Source organism: Bos indicus x Bos taurus, chromosome 1, assembly GCF_003369695.1.
Source record: "Bos indicus x Bos taurus breed Angus x Brahman F1 hybrid chromosome 1, Bos_hybrid_MaternalHap_v2.0, whole genome shotgun sequence".
In the NCBI taxonomy this organism is placed as follows: Eukaryota; Metazoa; Chordata; class Mammalia; order Artiodactyla; family Bovidae; genus Bos; species Bos indicus x Bos taurus.
Genome location: NC_040076.1, coordinates 2,561,827 through 2,581,161, shown reverse-complemented (window position 1 = coordinate 2,581,161; position 19,335 = coordinate 2,561,827). Strand labels below are relative to the sequence as shown.

Below are 19,335 nucleotides of genomic sequence, written 5' to 3'. Positions count from 1 at the left end.
TCAGTTCAAATTTCAGTTACCATGGAACAGTAAGTGTGAGTAATTGCATAAAATACAAACTCTGTATCCAGCTCTTCAGCCCACAGATCACCATTTAAATAACAGATGTGCGTGATCATCAATAACCAATCATATCTGTTCTTCCAAAGTTGCTTGGTGACTACAATAACTAACAGATAAGAATCTGCAATGGATGCTAGGATCTTTGAGTGAAGTTATTTGATGCTCTATATGACTCTGAACAGTGGACTCTTTATAATGAAGAGACCTAGTCATGACAATCTACTTCTTAAGATCCACCTAAACACTACTGATAGAAGGCAGCCTAACATTTGCCATCTACTATTATATATTAAGAAAGAGCATCTTGTATGAAGTATTCTCACCAAAAAGGTTTAACCTGAATCTAATTAAGACTCCAGACTTAAATTCCAGTTTACAAGAAATACAGTGACTGGAGGAACAAGTTAATACCACGGGGAAACAAATTTAGAATGTAGGACATTTTATAAGACAAATGGCCTTCAGAAAGCAAATGCCTTGAACAAATAGTAGGAGTGTGTGTATTATAAGGTACTCATGATATTCATTAATTCTAGATTAAAAAGGTGCAATGATCAAGTGCAATGCAGAAGCCTTGTGTGGATCCAGGTTTGGAAAACACAGAGCACCCCACAAAAACAGTCCTGAGAATTTGGGAAGTACTGAATACAGATATGATACTAAGAAGTTTCAGTTAATTTTTCTCAAGGGTGGTAATAGTGTTACAATAAGGTAGAAAAGCATCCTTTTTCAGGGGGGAGACATTAAATATGTTAAAGTTTTTAGAGGCAAGTGCCATGATGTCTGTAAGTTAATTTCAAATGGTTCAGCGAAACACACATATCCGAAACAAACTTGGCCAACTGATGGAAAGAACTGCTGGATTTGGGTGACAGGTAGACAGTGATCACTGTGCTATTCTTTCCAATTTCCTGTATGTTTAGAAATGTTCACTATAAAAAAGCGGGAGAAACAAAATAAGCTTCTCCAACTATGTTCCAAAGTTAATAAATGACAGATAACTGCAGCCAATGGTGGGAAATAAAGACTTTTACTTGGGGTTCCTTCTGGAAACGCCTTCATGTAACAGTGCGAACTATTCCCCGTGGTTGAATGATTCAGGACTCCCCAAATCAGGAACTCCCTTTGGGGCTGAGAAGGGCTCCCTACTGCCAACCTTTACCTTTCTAGACCAGACAGGCTGCATTAGGGTGGCCCTTGGGATCTGAAACATTCTCCTGTCACTTTTAGAATTCTACGATTCTGAAGAGTAATATTATTTATAATGCAAGTAACTAAGTAAACCCCACAACAAAGTGTTACCACTAATTGCGAGAATTCATCACGCTATTCAGTAATAAAAACAGGTAAAAACAGGTGCAAGCAAGCAACAAGTGCCAAGTTCTAAAGCAAAGGCCACAAAACCTCACATTATTTCAGGGTAACAACTACAGCCAAGCAGAAAGCACAATGACAATGAATTTCACTTCCAAATAAAAGTCTAACCTTTTTCCAGATTGAAATTTGTGATATCCGTAGAAGTTTCTTCATCATCACTGGAAAGGCCTTCAAGGTGATCTGCCATCTTACCAGTCTGCTCTCTGGCTTGTCTACGACGAGTCCTAAATAACAAGCAGTGAGTTTCCAAACCAGGTAAAGGAGACTCCTCCCTTCACAATCCGACCAACAGCAAGCATCTGGAGATTACCTCCTGGCCTCCCGTTCTGCAATCCGACGTTTGGCATGTTCTTGATACAGTGCCCGATCTCGTCCAAAGGAGTCAAGATTTGGTGCCATCAGAGCTTTATCTGGAAAACAACAATGGTTAAAATTAAAAGCCTTCCTCCAACAATCTTGAGGAAAGAGTTTGCACAGAATAAGCCATAATGACAGACTGCTTTCTAATCTCAACAGTGGGATTCTGCAATAACTGATAAACCAGATAGTTTGCTAATTTAGAGCAAATCTCAATATTAATCCATGTTTCCACAAAAAGGAGCAGAGAAATAGAGAGTCTGACAACACTACCCCAATGCAAACTGGCTGAATCCCTGTTCTTATGTCTAAGTAACAAAACCAGTTTATGCTATCATGATGACAAAGTAAGTTAAAAACCTAAGTTATTTGTGTAAAGGGAAAAATAATACATTACTTTTTTAGGAATGAACTTAAGCATCATATTGTTGAATGATATGAAATGACAGCAAAGAGTGATTGCTAAGTAGGAAGTATGAAAAAACATCTTTGTTGTAGTAATTTAATGATTTATTCTATTTTGTTCTAATTTTTCTTTGCAGAAATTTATTCTCTATTACTATTTTAAAAAACAAGGGCAGAATCAACAATATAGACTAAAAATCCTATCTGAATAGGACCAAGTTGTGCTTTCTCAACCGCTACTTTCAAAGCACAATTCCCTTATTTCTTTTTTTCCCTTTTTCCATCTCTCTCTCTTTTTAATTTCTAAGACAAATTTTCTAACTTAGCTTTCGACATTCCTATTTATATTTATATATCAGTTACCATTTTTTAGTTTCCAAGGTATGGCTATTCTTCTTAGAATATTTCTTTTTTATAGCGTCTTCTACTTGTGCTACATGTAGGGTCTCTTCTGCCATCTCCCAAGGACAGCAATTATGTTTTAAATTTTCTCCTGCCACCTGCATGTGTGTCCTCAGTCTCTTTGGTCCTACTGCTTGTGTTGGTCTCCGATGATCATTAACTACACAGGAATGAGACTGGAAATTTCGTGGATGCAGGTGGGAGCTGTCTAACAGAGGCGTCTCCATCAGATCACTGGGTAAAAGTCAACCTTTTCTTGGGGCCCCCAGATAATAGTGTCTCATGGTCTTTTCTCTGGACCCACTCTCTTTGTCCAGAGAAGAATCCTGGAGACTCTCTTGCCTAGGGTAGAAGCAGAAATGGGGGAAACATCTCTCTGTGATGCTCTATTTCTACATTCAAGTTCGACACTATGGAGACATCCTGTAATACGCAGGATAGTAATGGGAAGCAAAAACCCCAGAGGGTGTGTGGGGGGTAGGGGGGCGGAATGATGTGAAAAATGAAAGACATCAACTGAAGTTTTTTCCCGATACCAAAGACGTGGCACAGCAACAGGGAAAATAAAACCAAAAAAAGCGCTGGTGTCTACTTCAGTGTATCCTAACTACCCTAGATCCTACTTCTTCTGTGTACACCCGTGGCGGATTCATGCTGATGTATGGCAAAACCAATACAATATTGTAATTAGCCTCTAATTAAAATAAATAAATTAAAAAAAAAGTTGACTCTTTTACTGCTTAATAAACAAGATGCCCCGGCTTTACCTCAACTGGGACTCCACTACATATCACAGATAAATTAGCTAAAAAGTCTCAAACTACAGAAATGATTCCTGCCTCTTTAAGAGGCAGCCATCATTAAAGAAGTACTCTAAAGAAAATTATGTTAACTTAGTATAATACTTAAAATGTTTATATGTAGAGACTTTTTAAAATATATATTGAAAGAGACAGAGCAGACAACTCAACTGATAGCTTCCTTCTTTCTGTAAGAACTACATGCAGTAACTGTGGTAAAGCACTTGCAAATCTAAACAGAAGAATTTCAGGCTGTATTTTTGTTTCTTTAAAAAAAAGATATCAGAAAAAGAAATCGATAATTCAGTATCCCATGCAATCTTCCTCAAATCTTTGGCAATAATGAATACTCCCTTTAGGACAATACTTTTCACTTTCTCATTACCTTTCATTTCTTTCCAACTGTCAATCTATTGATAATTAACACCCATCATTCAACCCTTACTCTGAATCCCATGTAAGTAAATACCTCCAAATTATAAAGAACAGATTATAGCTAGGAAAAGGTATTTGATGAAATGCACAGCTCACACAACCATTTAACTTAAAAGGAAATTACTTCCCATCATAGATATAATGATTACCTGTAATCTGCCCCAGAAATCTGGTTCTGTCTGGATCAAAAGTGATTTGAGAGGCATGCATTAGTTATTTAGGTGCCCCAAATGGCACTAATCCAAATTTAAATGTGTATGGCAAAAACAGAAGGTCAAAGCCATTCACATGGCTTACACTGAGTCTGACTCATCTGAGGGCCATGTCACCGTCTCTTTATGATGCTCCAAAACCCACTCGGCACACAGGAGAATGCTTTCCAGGGATTCAATGTCTCTCTAATTTAGAGGACACACTATATGACAAAGCATTGTTTTCAGAAAGAATGAGAACAGGGCACTTTGCACTTGGAACACCTGGAGTGGCTGTTTAACATGCAGACTACTGGACACGATCCAAGACCTGGCAAGAATTTCTGGAGACAGGACCAAGAAATCTGCATTTTAAATTAATATCATGGGTAATTCTGATGTATACATCCATTTAAGAACTGCTGACACAGGGACCAAAGAGATGACAAAAAAAGCCAGGAGAAATCCAACATAGGAAAATTCCTATTACAGTACTCAAGAATATAGAGGGCAATGAAAAAGTGGAATTAAAATGTTTTTTAATATGTCTGGTTAAAGAGTTTCAGCTAAACTCTTATTAAGAGGTTTCTAATTCATTTTGGTTTTCCATAACCCACATCACAATGAAAGGAATATAAATTTAAAATTTCCAGATTTTTAGACTCTAATTTCAAGAAGTGTTGGCATCAACTGACTTACTAAAAAAAACCCCAAAAATAAAAAACCTAGTTATATAAGGCAAAACAGGAAAAAAAAAAAAAATTTCAATACAAAAAATTTTGCTTTATGCAAGGGGTGAAGCTCAAAACTCCCCTAATCTTGCAATTGTATCATTTGTTATGTAATAAAACCCTCTCTCCCATCCAAAATTTCCCAATCCCTAACTCAAAACCTTATGATCAACAACAGCATTTGTGTTAGCGTTTGTATTGATGTTAAAATGGGGGAAAAAATATCACTTAGGGACAAGTAGATACTGGTTTTAAGATAAAATACTGATGATGTCCTTACTATACTTTGAAGAATGAAAAAATATGCCCAAAGAAGAATAAGACAGAATATTAGTACATGATTTGCACTCCTTTGTGAAGCTATATTTTCTTAAACACAATCCAAGCACATGCCATTAATAATTTTAGATCTACCTGACATAAGAGCAAGGAAATTTGTTTCTTTAAAAAAAAAAAAAATGCCCTGAGATGTCTACGTTTCAATTAGGATGTACTAAGTAAACAAGGTTGTTTAATGAATAATAAAAACCTTCAAGATGGACTGACTTGAATGGCTTGAAAACTCCGAAGATTCATCTTTAATATCATCTTGTCGTCTTTGGACAAGGCGGGAAGCTCGCTGTTTGTACAGCTGATGTATTGCTGATTCAAGTTCATTAATCAGTGGCACCTGTAAAAATACAACACACTCCGTAACACCAAACTCCTCAGATGCTTATTTATTTGAGGGTTCCATATTATTTCCGGATTTCTGAAGGAGTACCCTCTGGACAGAATAATCATGAATTTCCAATGAAATACAAATAGTACTTCAGTTCTACGACGTCTGGGAAGTAACACTTCTTCTTTTATTCCGTATATGGAACTATAATGTCCAGTGCCTAGTTGTTGGAGCAAGAGTTTAGTTAGGAAACTTAAACACTTTAACAATAGTAAAGAGAGTGAGTAAAGAAATGTCAGAAATTTTAGTGCTTTTCTTTTAAAGTACGTGAATCCATTTTTAGTGTTCTAGCAGCATGATCTACCTTGCAATTTTTGTAGCTTAAAATAAACTAATATTGCTGTGTAAGACCAAAAAAACGGCTCTGAGTAGGTAAAGAGTTTGCTAACTGCCCAATTTTGGACATTTCAATTGCTCTATCGTTCACAAGGACCAAGTACTTTACAGTAATGTTATACTACTTTGTGGCTTTATTACACATTTAAAATGTGAACTGCATTCATTTATATTAATAAAGTGAATAAAATTTCTAGCTATCATTAACCTGTCTAAAAATCAATCTATTTGAAACTCAGAAAGTTCTTCTGTTCCCATCAAATATTTAATTTTTTCCATATTTTTAAATAAAATTGCTTGCATAAATTGTTGCTTTACAAAGTCAACAGATTTTTCCAGGTTAACAGCCACAGCTAAACATTCAATTGGTTCATACAGAATACAAAAAGCTTATGGAATGAGACCTAACTTAAAAGGAAAAACCAGAAAACATTCTCTTTTTATAAATACCTTATGCTATATAATCAAATGCTATGAAACTTTCACAAAACACTAACAACCACTAGACATACCTGAGGAAACCAGAAATTCTAGTTTCCTGATGGTTAGTGCGAATAAAAAAACACACTATTTAGAGTTGGGCAACACTGGCACCAAGTGTTATAGCAGCTTCCTGAACTGAACAGACTGCAAATGGAAAATAAAAAGAAGCAGGTGGAATAAAAGCAATTTCATACACTTGAATGATTCCATTGCAAAAGCAACAAATGTTCACAGAAAGGTCAAACTGATGCAGTTATTTCATTCTTTCATATGCTACACCATGGGCAGCAGCATCCCCAGACCTTGATGATATCAGCTGAGCCCACAGACTCTAACTTGAAGATTAAGCATAATCCATTTTCCAAGCAATTATTGCCATATTGTTGTGACTTACACTCACCCACCCCTCATTTTTTTGCAAACCATACAGGACTAAGGACGAATGAACCTATGTGCCTGCATGCACTCCTTTAGTCCTGGAGGCTATTAACACTCTTCTTACTGCCAAGAGCTAGATGCCTGAGGCTGCATCAGGCAGAGCCTTAATTATCCAATTTACAGTTAAAATTCTGATAATGTAATTTTTGTTTAGGTAATTAAAATGCCTTTTAACAAAGCCCTGAGAAAATTCTGAGAATAAAAGTCCTAAAGCACATTTTCACCTCTCTTTCATGTTTCTTAACAATATTGATTTATGATTTATTACAAGAGTGCACCGTGACAATTTCTTTACCCTCTCCAAACTCAAAACTGCTACTGACTACCATTATTTCAAGACCAAATTTAAGGCAAAGAACACAAGAAGGAAGACGACTCCAGGAAAACAAAACAATGGAAAGTTAAAATAATCTGCAAAAATAAAAATCTAAGCTTGAAATCACTTAAACCTTTATAATGAAAGAGAAAAAAACAAAAGAAAGCTTATCTTTTTATGGTCTTACCCTGACACAGTATTTCCAGAATGACAATTTATGACATTATTAACTCAGCAGCAGGCTCCGTAAAATCAAATGGATATGGAAATGTCAAAACGAAATAAAGTTATCTTCAAAAGGGAATTACCTACTTCTCTTTTAATTAAAATGTAGCCACTATATAACAGATATGGTTTAAGATCTGCTTCAAAAACATGTACCTAAGTGACTCTGTAAAAACCTCAGCATAGTCTGAGGTATACTTCCCTAGGAACAGAGTAACCAGGAGAGAGAAAGCATACTACTAAATGTTTTCAAGATAATAAGCAACTGAAAACAATATGAACTAGATATTCTACTAGTCTCTAACTCAAGAGTGGTACAATCTAGTTGATCGTATTACTGTCAATATTTTTTAAGAGCTCAGTTTGCAATCACAGTGTTTAAGTTTACTCAATTAAGTTGCAAAGCAAAGACCAAGATATTTCCAAGAAAAACTCCACAGGGACAAATTTTACTTACAAAGTATGGTTTAAGACAAAGATCCTTTCTCTAGTCACAAAAGCTTACTGGGCCAGCTCCCACCACCATGCCCCCTGGGTTCACAAGGGCTTTGTCAGTAGGACACACCGCCAGCTCTGACATTTCTGTCCACTTTCCCGCTTAACTCAGCTCCTCTGCACACAGTCGAACTTATGTTTCCTTCTCACCCTGGTACTTATCACCCTAAGCCACAGACCTGCCACACGGGCAATTACAGCCCAGAATGTAGCTGCTTCTCCAGAAATCAGATGATCAGGACAAGAACACAAATCATCCAGAGAAGACTTCATGGATCTGACCAGACTGGCTGGAATCACTAAGACTCATTAGGAAGACACAGTTTGGCACCGTTCTTTAGCCAGTCTTTGGCCTTAAGATACTGATCAAGAGATAATAAAAAGTTAAAATACTCATTTAAACATACTATATGCCTACAAATCCTATGCTAATTCATATGGCCAAGGATAAGAGAGAATGTGCCTTCTAATCCTGTATCCCATGAAAGTTTAGAGACAGGATACTCAAAAGTACTATGAGTTTAATTCTTTTTAAAGACAAGGCTGTGAAGTCCACGAATGCCTTTTTTAACCAGTGCATCAAACAATAGATCTGTCTTAAAGAAAAATCAATTAAAAGTTGCTTGAAAGAGAATTGTGTGTGCAGGTAACAAAAAATGCAAACAAATGGTACAACAGAACGCAAATAACTGCCAATTGACTATCATACCAAAAAGAAAAAAACTCGGAAATGAGACCTTAAAACAAATTATGGTCAATGAATGGTTTTTGAAATGGATAAAGCACAGGCTTATTCAGATGAAAACTAGTACTAGCAATGGCAATCAACTTTATCTAGGGTAAAAAATAAAAACTAATAAAATTTTACAACTTTATGCTATACATATTTGGAATTACCTATACAAACAGTTTAAAGATAAGTTTAGATCTGAACCATAAGAAAGAAAATTTCATCAGTGAGTCCCTTATATTCTAATAACCCAGGACAGGCTGGTAATCCATCATTAAGTTATGGCAGGATCTGCCAAAGTCTTTAAATGTGCTTTGATTTATCTTTTTAGTTTTCAACAAAGGCACTAACTAAATTGCCCCCAAGACAGAATGCTGCTAATGAAGTGGAGAAAATGAAGCATGACTTTTCATCACTTCTAAAGCTAAAGTCAGTGGATATTCTCTGAGAAATACAGAAATCTAGACCTCCCTAGGTTTTGCCTTATTCAAAGAGATTAATATTTTTGCATTCTTACCTTTTCACTGAAACACTCAAGCAAGTCTTGGACATACCCTCGCATTTCTTGCAAAAATTTATACCGTTCACCAATACCCCCAGAAGACCCTTCTAATCTCTCAATGGCCCTGGTGGAGTCCGCGCGGCTTTGCAGGTGTTTCTCGTGCTGCTGTCGGTTTGTTTTGTGCAGTTCTTTCATGGAGTCCAACCTTAAGAACAGAAAAGGATAAATATCACACATTTACATCTGGAAGTCTATGCTGTCAGGACACTTGCAATATTTATAATAATGCATTTCGTTCCGCTATTAGAATATAAAAATGCTTGGAGTAGATCTTTTCATCTGTACTCCTGTTTTGCTCAAGAAAATGGCAGTCTACAGACTTCTTATATAAAGTTATTTGGTGGGCTAACCAAAATCTCACTGTTTTGCCTTTCCCCCCATATCCTGACTACACTTTTTTCAGAGTCCAAGAGGAGAAAACTGAGAATTGTCTTCAACCAGATCATGGAGTGGTATTTAAAAAAAAAACTTCAAGGCTTCCACAGAAGGAATCCAAGTAGGTAGCAGAACAAAGTATGAAGTCATCTTCTGGTTAGATTTTGAAGATAGGCCAGTCAATCTTCTTTGCCGATATTCTGTATCTGCTACCCCAGACTACATGTTGCCTGAGGGAATGGAAAGCTAGAAGACAGGTCTTTAAGAAGTTGATCTGCCCTACCTGTCTTTAAGCTGTTTCTTTACCAAATCAATAGTAACGGGAGTCATCTCATTACTGGGAGTTTTGAAAGGGACTGTATTATCTGTTTTTTGAGATTTGGCATCGGATGATCCATAGGCTGAATAACTATACGGAATGCCATAGGATGAACCATAAGGCATTGTCTGGTAGGTGTTCTGGTAGTACATGTTCACTTCTGTGGGCTGACTTGCTTGAACCTAGATGAGAAATGGGATATATATTAAAACCAGTAGCTAAAACTACAAAAAGAACAAAAAACTAACAGAAAATAATAAACCCATTTTTTTTAAACAGTATGTAATTAAAGTAAGTAATTGCAGAGCTTCTCAAAATCAAAAGTAGGGCTGGATGAAATTTCTCTTATGGGATTACTGGATTCATTTCCAATAACTTTCAGGAAAACAATAATGAAGAGATTTTGAGTTAGTAGGGACGTTAAATTGTGTCAAAACACTAACAGAAACTTTGTATGACATTTCCATTGAACTACTTACTTCTATAGAACAAGTTGTTATAACTACTTTGGAAGATATTTTTCATCTACAGTTAAAGATTTTTGCACTACTAAGAAATCCATCTTCTACAAAATAATTTTTAAAGTCAGGAAAAAAACAGTTGTGCAAGAAAGAAACATTTAATCTATACAGTGGACAGCTTTTTTTTTTTGGCAATATGTTTTTTCATTTCAATAAAACAGGCTAGAAATCTTAATTCACTTTTTCAGGTTTGAAGCTTAGCTGTTTAGCTCTCACCTGCGGGATATTGATTCCTTTCCTTATCTGCTCCTGTTCCCATCGGCTGAGCTCTTCATCCTGCTCCCCAGTTACCAGAGCGTCATCATCACTCCCCTCGATACCTATGGCCATAAGCAGGGAGAAAATAAGTCCAAAAAGCAGCAAGGGAACAGATGCTACCCTGATATTTCACAAAATCAAGCAAGAATATTGGCATGAACTCAACTTTACTAAAATTAAAGTGTCTGTTATGATCTGTCTCATATCTGACTCTTTTGCTTTACTTGTCTTAATACACAGTTATTCCTTAAGCAAGAGGCAGTATCAATTTAACAGTTAAAACCTTAAACAGGCTTCCTAACCTCTGTTAGTTTGACATCAATTCAACAAAGAGAAGAATGAAACCTAATGCCTCCTCAGAATGAAGAGACAATTAAATCTATTTATAACATGTTGGGTGCTTAGCACAATACCCGTCACACAGTCCTCAGTAAACATTAGCTATCAAAATCATGCTACACTTCCCCCCAAATTCCAGTAAGACACTTAATATCCAAGCAAGAACAGTTCTCCAACATTGAAAGTGAAGTGAAAGTCGCTCAGTCATCTCCGACACTTTGCAACCCCATGAGCCATGGAATTCTCCAGGGTAGAATACTGGAGTGGGTGGCCTTTCCCTTCTCCAAGGTATCGTCGTCCCAACCCAGGGACTGAACTCAGGTCTCCTGCATTGCAGATGGATCCTTTACCAGCTGAGCCACCAGGGAAGCCCAAGAATACTGGAGTGGGTGGCCTATCCCTTCCCCAGGGGAATCTTCCTGACCCAGGAATCGAACCAGGCTCTCCTGCATTGCAGGCAAGTTCTTTGCCAACTGAGCTATGAGGGAATCTTCAACATTAAACATAGTTTAAATAAAGGTGATACATTTTACTTGATTGTAGTATCAAATAAAATTTAGTAACAACAGGCTTACTACTGCACTAAATAAAGTTACCTATTTCCTCTGCAATTTTCTGTCTCTGTGACTTTTCTTTCACAGAAAAAACTATGCGGCGTTTCTCATCATCATCTTCATCATCGCTGGCATCGTTCTCATCTTCTCTAACAAGGCGGCCTTTCCCAGGCTCACTATCATGAGGAGTGAAATCTCCCAATTCCCGGGCCATCTGACGCTTTTTCCTTGCCGCATGTATAAAAGCTGCATCTGGAATTTCTCCTGGAAACAAACAGTAAGGATTAGAACCCATGCCATATTAGGAAGAAAGGTTCTATTTTCTTGAAACTATGAAAGATAAAAGAATCTCTCCAAGACAGCCGTGCATAAATGATGTTCTAACATCCCTTGCTGGCATCCCCGCCCCTCTCCCCAAACTCTGCCTGCTGTACGACTGATTTATTTTTTTAACTTAGTTTAAACAGAAACTGAAAGAAGCTAAGGAAACAAAATATATACAATGGCAATATATACAGGAAGGCAGGGAGGGGAAAATTCATGAAAACAGTTTTATTTTAATGGTTTTTATTTTTCATTTTTAAGAACTAAACAAAAGTAATCAAGTCATATTGATTACTAAACTGGAGAACAAAAACAAAAAAGGGATCTGCACTCTTACAACCTAAAACACACTGTTCAATTTAGAGTGTATTTCACCTGCAAATAGTTTTCAGGTCACCAGAAAACACATTGAATATATAATCCTGTGTCTAATTTTTCTTCATATTAAAATATAAGCTTTTCCATGTTGCTTTGCATAAACAATTTTTAGTGGTTTACAACATTCAATAGATAAAGCATAATCTACTACATAATCAAATTAACACTTTTACCTACAGTAAAAATTAACGCCTTGCTACTTTTCTAATTTGTTATTTAAGTAGCTATGGGATATCTCATCATGTAAATGCACCGTAACTTAACTTACTAAACTATTCCTCTCTTACTAAACATTTTTTCTAAATGTTTCTCATTGCAGTTAATGCTACAATAAAAACATTATTTCCATCAGATACATTTATAGCTATGGAATTACAGGTCAAAAAGTAAGCACATCTGAAATCTCCTGATTCATAATGTCAAACAGCTTCCCATAAAGACTGTACCAATCAGAATGCTATTAGATCTATGTATGTAATTTTTCACAACTTTACAAACCCAGAGCAAACATTTTGACTTTTTAAAAAAATTATTATCAGTTTCTTGGCTGTGTTGCACGGCTTGTGGAAGTTTTCAGACCAGTGATCAAACCTTGGTCACAGCAGTGAAAGCTCTAAGGCGTTCCCACAGAGTAAGCATTTTTAAATTTTATAATGAGTTAAATGCTTACTCTTCATAATTTAAATCTGGTGACTAAGTATTTATTCAAAAGCTGATTAGCCAGTGAATAGATCTGCAAACTATTTCCATTAAAATGTAAAAAAAAACCCTGAATATAAAGCTAGCAGCAGTTTTGCTTTTGGTAGCAGTTCTTGAAAAAGTTAAAATCTTAATCTGAAATACATTTTTAAAAAAAGGACTTTTGTACTATTTATCCATTTACCTGAACCCCTCATTTGTTTTGATAATAAAACTACCTGTCTGAGAATGAACTTGAGAACTTTCTAGTTCTCCTTCTTTCTGTATTTGCAAAAGGAAACAGCCTGGCTCCAAACAGATGTCGGAAGAAACACCACTTAGCTAACTCCTTCCTTAACGACCATCATTACAGATGGCTCATTCCTGAGGGATCACTTCGGTTGTGAGGAACATCTGCAAGTACATACCTGGACGGAGAACATTTAAAGAAGATAAAGCATTTGAAAAGGCTCCACCAGCCTTTGGCTTTTCTTCTTCCTTCTCACTTTCCATATCCATTTCATCTTCCCCGTGTTCACTGATGATAACTCCATCTTCTAGACTGGTGTCCTTAACATGACCTGCTTTGTCCAAAGGTGGTTCGTCTACATTTTTGGAAAAAATAAATAAATAATACAACATATCTAAAACAAAATCCATAAATTAAGGAGGCACTTCTAATGCAATTATAGGCTCAATTCATTAAAGCATCAACTATTCTAATTGTTTATAAAAATCCTCAAACTTCTGACATGTGACATGATCACAGTAGCCAGCCAGGAGGCAGAAACAATACAGAGGGTAGAGGGACGCATGGCCCTGCCCAATCCCTGCCTTTAGTTAACGTTATTGAAAGTTTACCACTTTACCAAAACTAACTTCTTCCTCTCAACTCTCATAGGTAACTGTTCTCACCTCTTGGGAGCATTATTCACTTTATATGTCAGTATTTCATCAAACTCTAAATCCATCTGTGTTAGTCTCTCAGTCATGTCCAACTCTGTGAGACCCCCATGGACTACAGCCCCCGAGGCTCCTCTATCCATGAGATTCTCCAGGCAAGAATACTGGAGTGGGTTGCCATTTCCTTCTCCAGGGGATCTTCCGGATCCAGGGATCAAACCTGGGTCTCCTGCATTGCAGATTCTTTAACGTCTGAATCACCAGGGAAGCCCATTTGAGGCAGCTTTCTATCAAGAACAAGATAGAAACTTCTCTGTAATGAACACTTTATAGGATATTGTCTTAGGTTATAACCATCATCTGAAGAGTGGAGACCCAAAAGTCACAGTTACATTGTGTAAACCCCTGAGGCTGTTGCCACAACTGAATGTTTGGAACAGTGGATTTGTGACTAAACCTGATTTTTCTGGCAACCTGGAACTGGGACACAGAGACAAGTTAGAAACTAGTTAGCACTAAAAACCACCGCATGCAAACCAGGAAGGCAGCTGTGGAGTCGCTACACCCCATCACATGGACAGAGAAGAGAGCTCTCTCTTCCGCAGGCCATTCCGGAGGCCAGCTTCAGACTACTTTCCTGCCACAGGGTTCCAGGGGGCACCACTGTCACAGAGGTTTATACCAAATGGTTTACTTTACTTATAACTATATAGTCCTATTACACCTTCCACCCCAGGCAAAATGCAGAAAAACAGGCATTTTTCGCCCTCAATCACTGAACCTGGCAATGCACATACGAGGCACCAAGAATATAATGAAAGAGTGAAACAAAAAGTTCATTCTAAATATGAAAGATACACTTCTGTTGTTTCCCTAGCATGTGCCCCTCCCCAAAACTGCTTCGAACGTTCTCAAACCATCTCCTACATCTCCTACTCCTCTAAAGAAGAATCCTGGAGATAAGATCCTACCCCCCCTCACCCCCTGCCCCACAACTTTACTTAGAAGATTTAGGTCACTCTGCTTCAGATCTCTTAAATTTTTTTAATTCACCACTCTACCTCATTGCCACAGATTCCCTCTGAAGTGCATTCTGAGGCTGATTTTAAAACTCACTTTATCAGATGCATAAAGATACCGGGAGTCAAGAACTACCCATTTGCTTTTGCTCTCAATTAACACTAAATCAATGGCTTTTAACAGACAAACAGAATTGCGAAAAGGTTTACTTGATCCAGTATGCCCAGATGATTCCTGCAGACTCAGTGTTGTAGTAAGTTCATAAGTTATTTGCTTGTGACAGAGCAAATACAAAGTCCAGAACATGGTGACAGGTGAATTTTTGTTAGTCCTGTATTATCCTTCCAGACAGCTTTATAAAAAGAGAGGCTGAATAACCTTTTCTGAGGCTCCTCTTGGGCCTCAATGTCTTCGCTACTTTAGGAAACCTGAGGCCACAAATATCCTCCTCTGACTGTGGGCACGTTCTCCATCTCCTCTATTCTGTCTACAAAGCGACACAGGCTTCTCTTTAGCAAAAGAACTTCAACATGATCCCAACTATTTCTCTAGCTATTGCCATCTACTCTCTGCCAAATGTTCCAAAGCAGCCATGTGGACCTGCAACCTCCCACTTCCTCACCAGTTTGCCAGTCTCGACCTTGGCAAACAGTCTTTGATATCTCCCATTCCAAGCTCACCAACTAAAGCAGAGGCTGCAGCCACAGCTAACTGATACAGTATCACTGAGCAATTTAGCAAACCATGTTCCTTCCCCTAAACAGGCAGAGCTTGGCAAGTAAATTAGTCTCTTTTGCCAGATGCCTCCCCCGCTCCCCACAAAACCCAGCCACCACACCAACAGCCCTTCCTTTTCCTGACCTTCCTGATACTATTTCATACAACTGACACTCATCAACACTCATCATCTTGAAACTTCCCTATCTGTTCTCCTTTGGACTTTATGACTCTTTGTATCTCTTGAGTAAACCATCCTCTCTATGTGTACACTTATTACAGGTGAAGTCTTTGGTCCTCAGGAATATTTCCTTTATGCTGCAGCCTCGATTCCATTTATCCCTGGCTTCAATCATCACCTCAATGAACACCAAAACAAAATCTACATCTCCAACTATTCACTGGCTATTTCTACCCAAATTCAAGTTCAAAGGTGAACTCATCAATTTGGAATATCCCGAAGGTAGGTTTTCTAAGTTGATACTACCCTTGTTTTCCAGTTAATGCACCTCTGCCTATCTAAGGAGGGTTGGGGGTAGGAAAAGTTTGGGATTGTGAGCTGATTAATGAAACAGCAACAGCGACCTCTACCTTTGGGGAGGATATTAATTGAGTTATCTGCTAAGTAGGAAATCAGTTAATATGAAAACAAGGTGGCCACATAAACTTTGCACATGCTTCAATTTTTAAACCCAACAGTAAATGGTCTTTTCTCAGTTCTCACTTTTCCTGAGCTTTCTTCTTCAATTTCATCATACACAGTTGGTTCTTAAGAGATCTGGAAAAAATGAAGCAGCTTCCTAGACTCCAAAATAATCAGTTCCCCTAAAAATACTCCTCCTCCCACCTGCATTCCCTATTTCTGTATATCATACATAATTATCCTCTCAGTCACCTGGCACAAAAGCTCAAATCTATTTCTTTTAGATCCAATAGCTGAAGCATACATTACGTCTACCAATTCTTCCTTTGGAATACTTCTTAAATAATCTTTTTCTATTCCTTTCCCCACACCCACAGCAAACATTTTAAATTCACCTACAATTTCCCACTGAGTCAGGAAAAGCCTCAGTCTTGCTCAACTGAGACCTTTTTAAACCCACTCTTACTGGATCAAAGCTGGCCCTTGCATTTAAACTGCTTTAGGCCTCTAATGTTTCCTGTGCCAATCCATGCTGCATGCTAACACCTGGTTAAGATTTCAAAAGGCATTTATCATGTCACCATCCTGGCAGGCCCCTGAAATGGCAACTCTAAACCTCATACTAGATACTAAACACCCTTCACAATCTGTCAACAACGTACCTTTCACCTAAACCTCTGCATCCCCCACACATCATCTATTCAGCCTGTCACATGTACTTGCTCTTTTCCAAAACAGCAAGTCTCTGAATAATAGCCCCACACCTCCCCTATTTTCTTTGCAATTTAAAAGATCAAAAATCCAGCTTCAAATTCCACTTTATCTATGAAGCATTCCTTCACCCATCTCTAAAAAGAAAAGTGCAGTTAAGCTTTAAGTCACTCACTAGACATTTTGCCAAATTCGGGATACAGTTATACACTGAAGTGATGTTGTCTCCAAAATTAGATTGCAAACTTGAGATATAATGACATACGTTCCCACATCAAGCCTATAGTGGAGAACTGGGCAATAATAATTTCTATCTTTAATTCCACAAAATAAAAAGATCTCCCTAAAGCATTTGCGTGAGAATAACTAGACCACAGCATATTATCATGAAACCACTTTCCTAAGGACAAATAAATGCTTAAAAGTTTAACTTAGTCTGTGAGAAGACATAAGAGATGGTTTGTACAATGTAGGCAGGTGCCACACACCCAGGAGTGAGCATTCATGTATCTGATAAGGCTGCTAAATGGGAACATTATCAACATTAGACTTAGGGGGTTCCTAAACATTCTCGAAGAATTAAAATGACTGTGTAAATAAAACCAAAGGAACCCAAAACTTGTCTCTACAAAATATAAGTACAGAATACAAGTACAGGAATTTGCACAGTACTCCTTCAAACAAAAACAAACTGTGTCTCAGGTTTAAGTGGGAAACCTCTCTCTGTTCAACAGCACTTGGAACACTAGTCAGAAAACTGGAAGAATTTAGTCACTGCAGCAGAAACATTCCAGTGGCAATGGTTCTGTCTTTCTAAATAATGCATTCACAATGCAGTCATGTTGGAATTAAATAAAACTGCATCATTACTCAACTTGAGCCCTTGACAATGACAGAATCAAGCGAACAAGTTCACTGTATATACACCAAATCTATTCAATCCCTGTGAGAGTTTCATTTTGTCACTTCAAAAGAATCAAATTAGTACTTACTGTCGGCAGATGAGTTGAGTTCTGTCTTAATCTTAGATTTTTCAAGATCTTCTTTATATTCTTTCTTAAGCAATTTTACTATCTTTTTGCTGTAACTTGATTTCTTCACTTTGAAAACTTCTTCATTTTCTTTAAAAAATAAACAAAATCTGTAGCAACTATTTTCATTCAATATTTTCCATTCTAACTTTTGAATTCTTCTAAATATACTCAAACATTCCAAATCATTACACAAGTTGAAATTACTTAAAATCCGTAATCGGCTTCTAAAAACTGAATCAACTTCATAATCTGGAATAAAATGCCAATCTGAGACTTTTTAAAGGCATAACACATGTAACTGCACAAAGTTCTGTGTTCTACTGTCTTTCTTAAATCATTTATTTCAGGAGAGGAAAAGAGATCTTCAAAAAAGCACCTAATTATCAAATTCTTAAGGTATCTTAAATAAAATATCCAAAATCAAAAGGTGCTAGTTTACAGACCTGTCAAGACTGAGTAACTCTATAACCCATCACACACGGACACAGTTATTTCAAGACCAAGCTGAGAGCTAATCAACTTTTCAAAAATAAATTTCGATGGTGTATCCATCATCTTTGATTTGAAAACTTTAAACGTCAATGCAAACACTTTACCAAGCTGTCCCTACATCAGCGAAAACGAAAATGTGACTGTACTCCTGGCAAACTTCAGAAACTGCCTATTACTGGAAACAAGAAAACATCGCGCATCAAGATGCAAGTCAGATTTCCAAAAGTCTTAAATTCTTTTTTCATAACATAGACTTAACTGGATTATACAAACATACACTCAACAATTGGGGAAGTAAAATGATAGAAGGCTCATCTACGATCAGAAATCTAAATCCACTGTAGCCTGGCCCCTCACACCAGATTGGATAAACCGCCTTGAATTACCATTACACCGTCTCTTTTCACCATCCAAATGTTAATGCGAGTTAAGGTCGCACATTTGTACCCCTATTTGCTTTTACAGGGAAACTGAGGATCGGAAACAGGATCGGCGATCGCCAAGGGCTGGCCCAAAGTGACTCGGAACCAGAGCTTCAACTATAGGCTTCTCTTTCCAGACCTAGCACTCCTCTTGACACACTAAGCCTTTCTGGTCAAGGATGTCTGGCCCCTTCCTACTCAAGGATGTCTGACCAGGGCGAGCATACCAAGAGGCGTGGGCACGGGGACCTACGGAAGGCCCGGAGAACGTGCCCAGGGCAGTCCAGGGAGCCATCTAATAGAGCAGTCTGGTTCTCCCTAAAACACAGCGGCTAGGAACGAGGCAGGACAAGGAGACACTGAATTTCCAGGTGAAAAAAAACTCAGAATGACTGATCTTAGGTCCCCATCCCCTCGGGACAGGAGATGCTCGGGAGGCCGGCGAGGAGGAGGCGGTAGTTAAGAGAAGGCCGGCGGCGGCGCGGGAACACATCCCCCCCACCGCCCCCCTCCACCACCCTGCCTGCGCAGAAGGCCGGAGGCGGGGGAAGACGTGCAGCGGGTCGGGGCGGGAAGAAGC

At 37.9% G+C, this 19,335-nt stretch overlaps 1 protein-coding gene across 1 annotated transcript in view; it reads right to left on the bottom strand.

The window, feature by feature from the left end:
* The window catches only part of PAXBP1 (PAX3 and PAX7 binding protein 1), a 32,992-nt gene that overhangs the window by 13,001 nt on the left and 656 nt on the right, over positions 1-19,335 (bottom strand). Inside the window, exons 2-10 of the mRNA XM_027533715.1 lie at positions 17,800-17,928; positions 13,242-13,418; positions 11,476-11,697; positions 10,499-10,602; positions 9,726-9,943; positions 9,023-9,212; positions 5,308-5,431; positions 1,751-1,850; positions 1,549-1,664 (exon numbers count right to left, since the gene is read on the bottom strand). Coding sequence (XP_027389516.1) covers positions 1,549-1,664; positions 1,751-1,850; positions 5,308-5,431; positions 9,023-9,212; positions 9,726-9,943; positions 10,499-10,602; positions 11,476-11,697; positions 13,242-13,418; positions 17,800-17,928 — 1,380 coding nt within the window. The remainder of the gene's footprint in view (positions 1-1,548; positions 1,665-1,750; positions 1,851-5,307; positions 5,432-9,022; positions 9,213-9,725; positions 9,944-10,498; positions 10,603-11,475; positions 11,698-13,241; positions 13,419-17,799; positions 17,929-19,335) is intronic.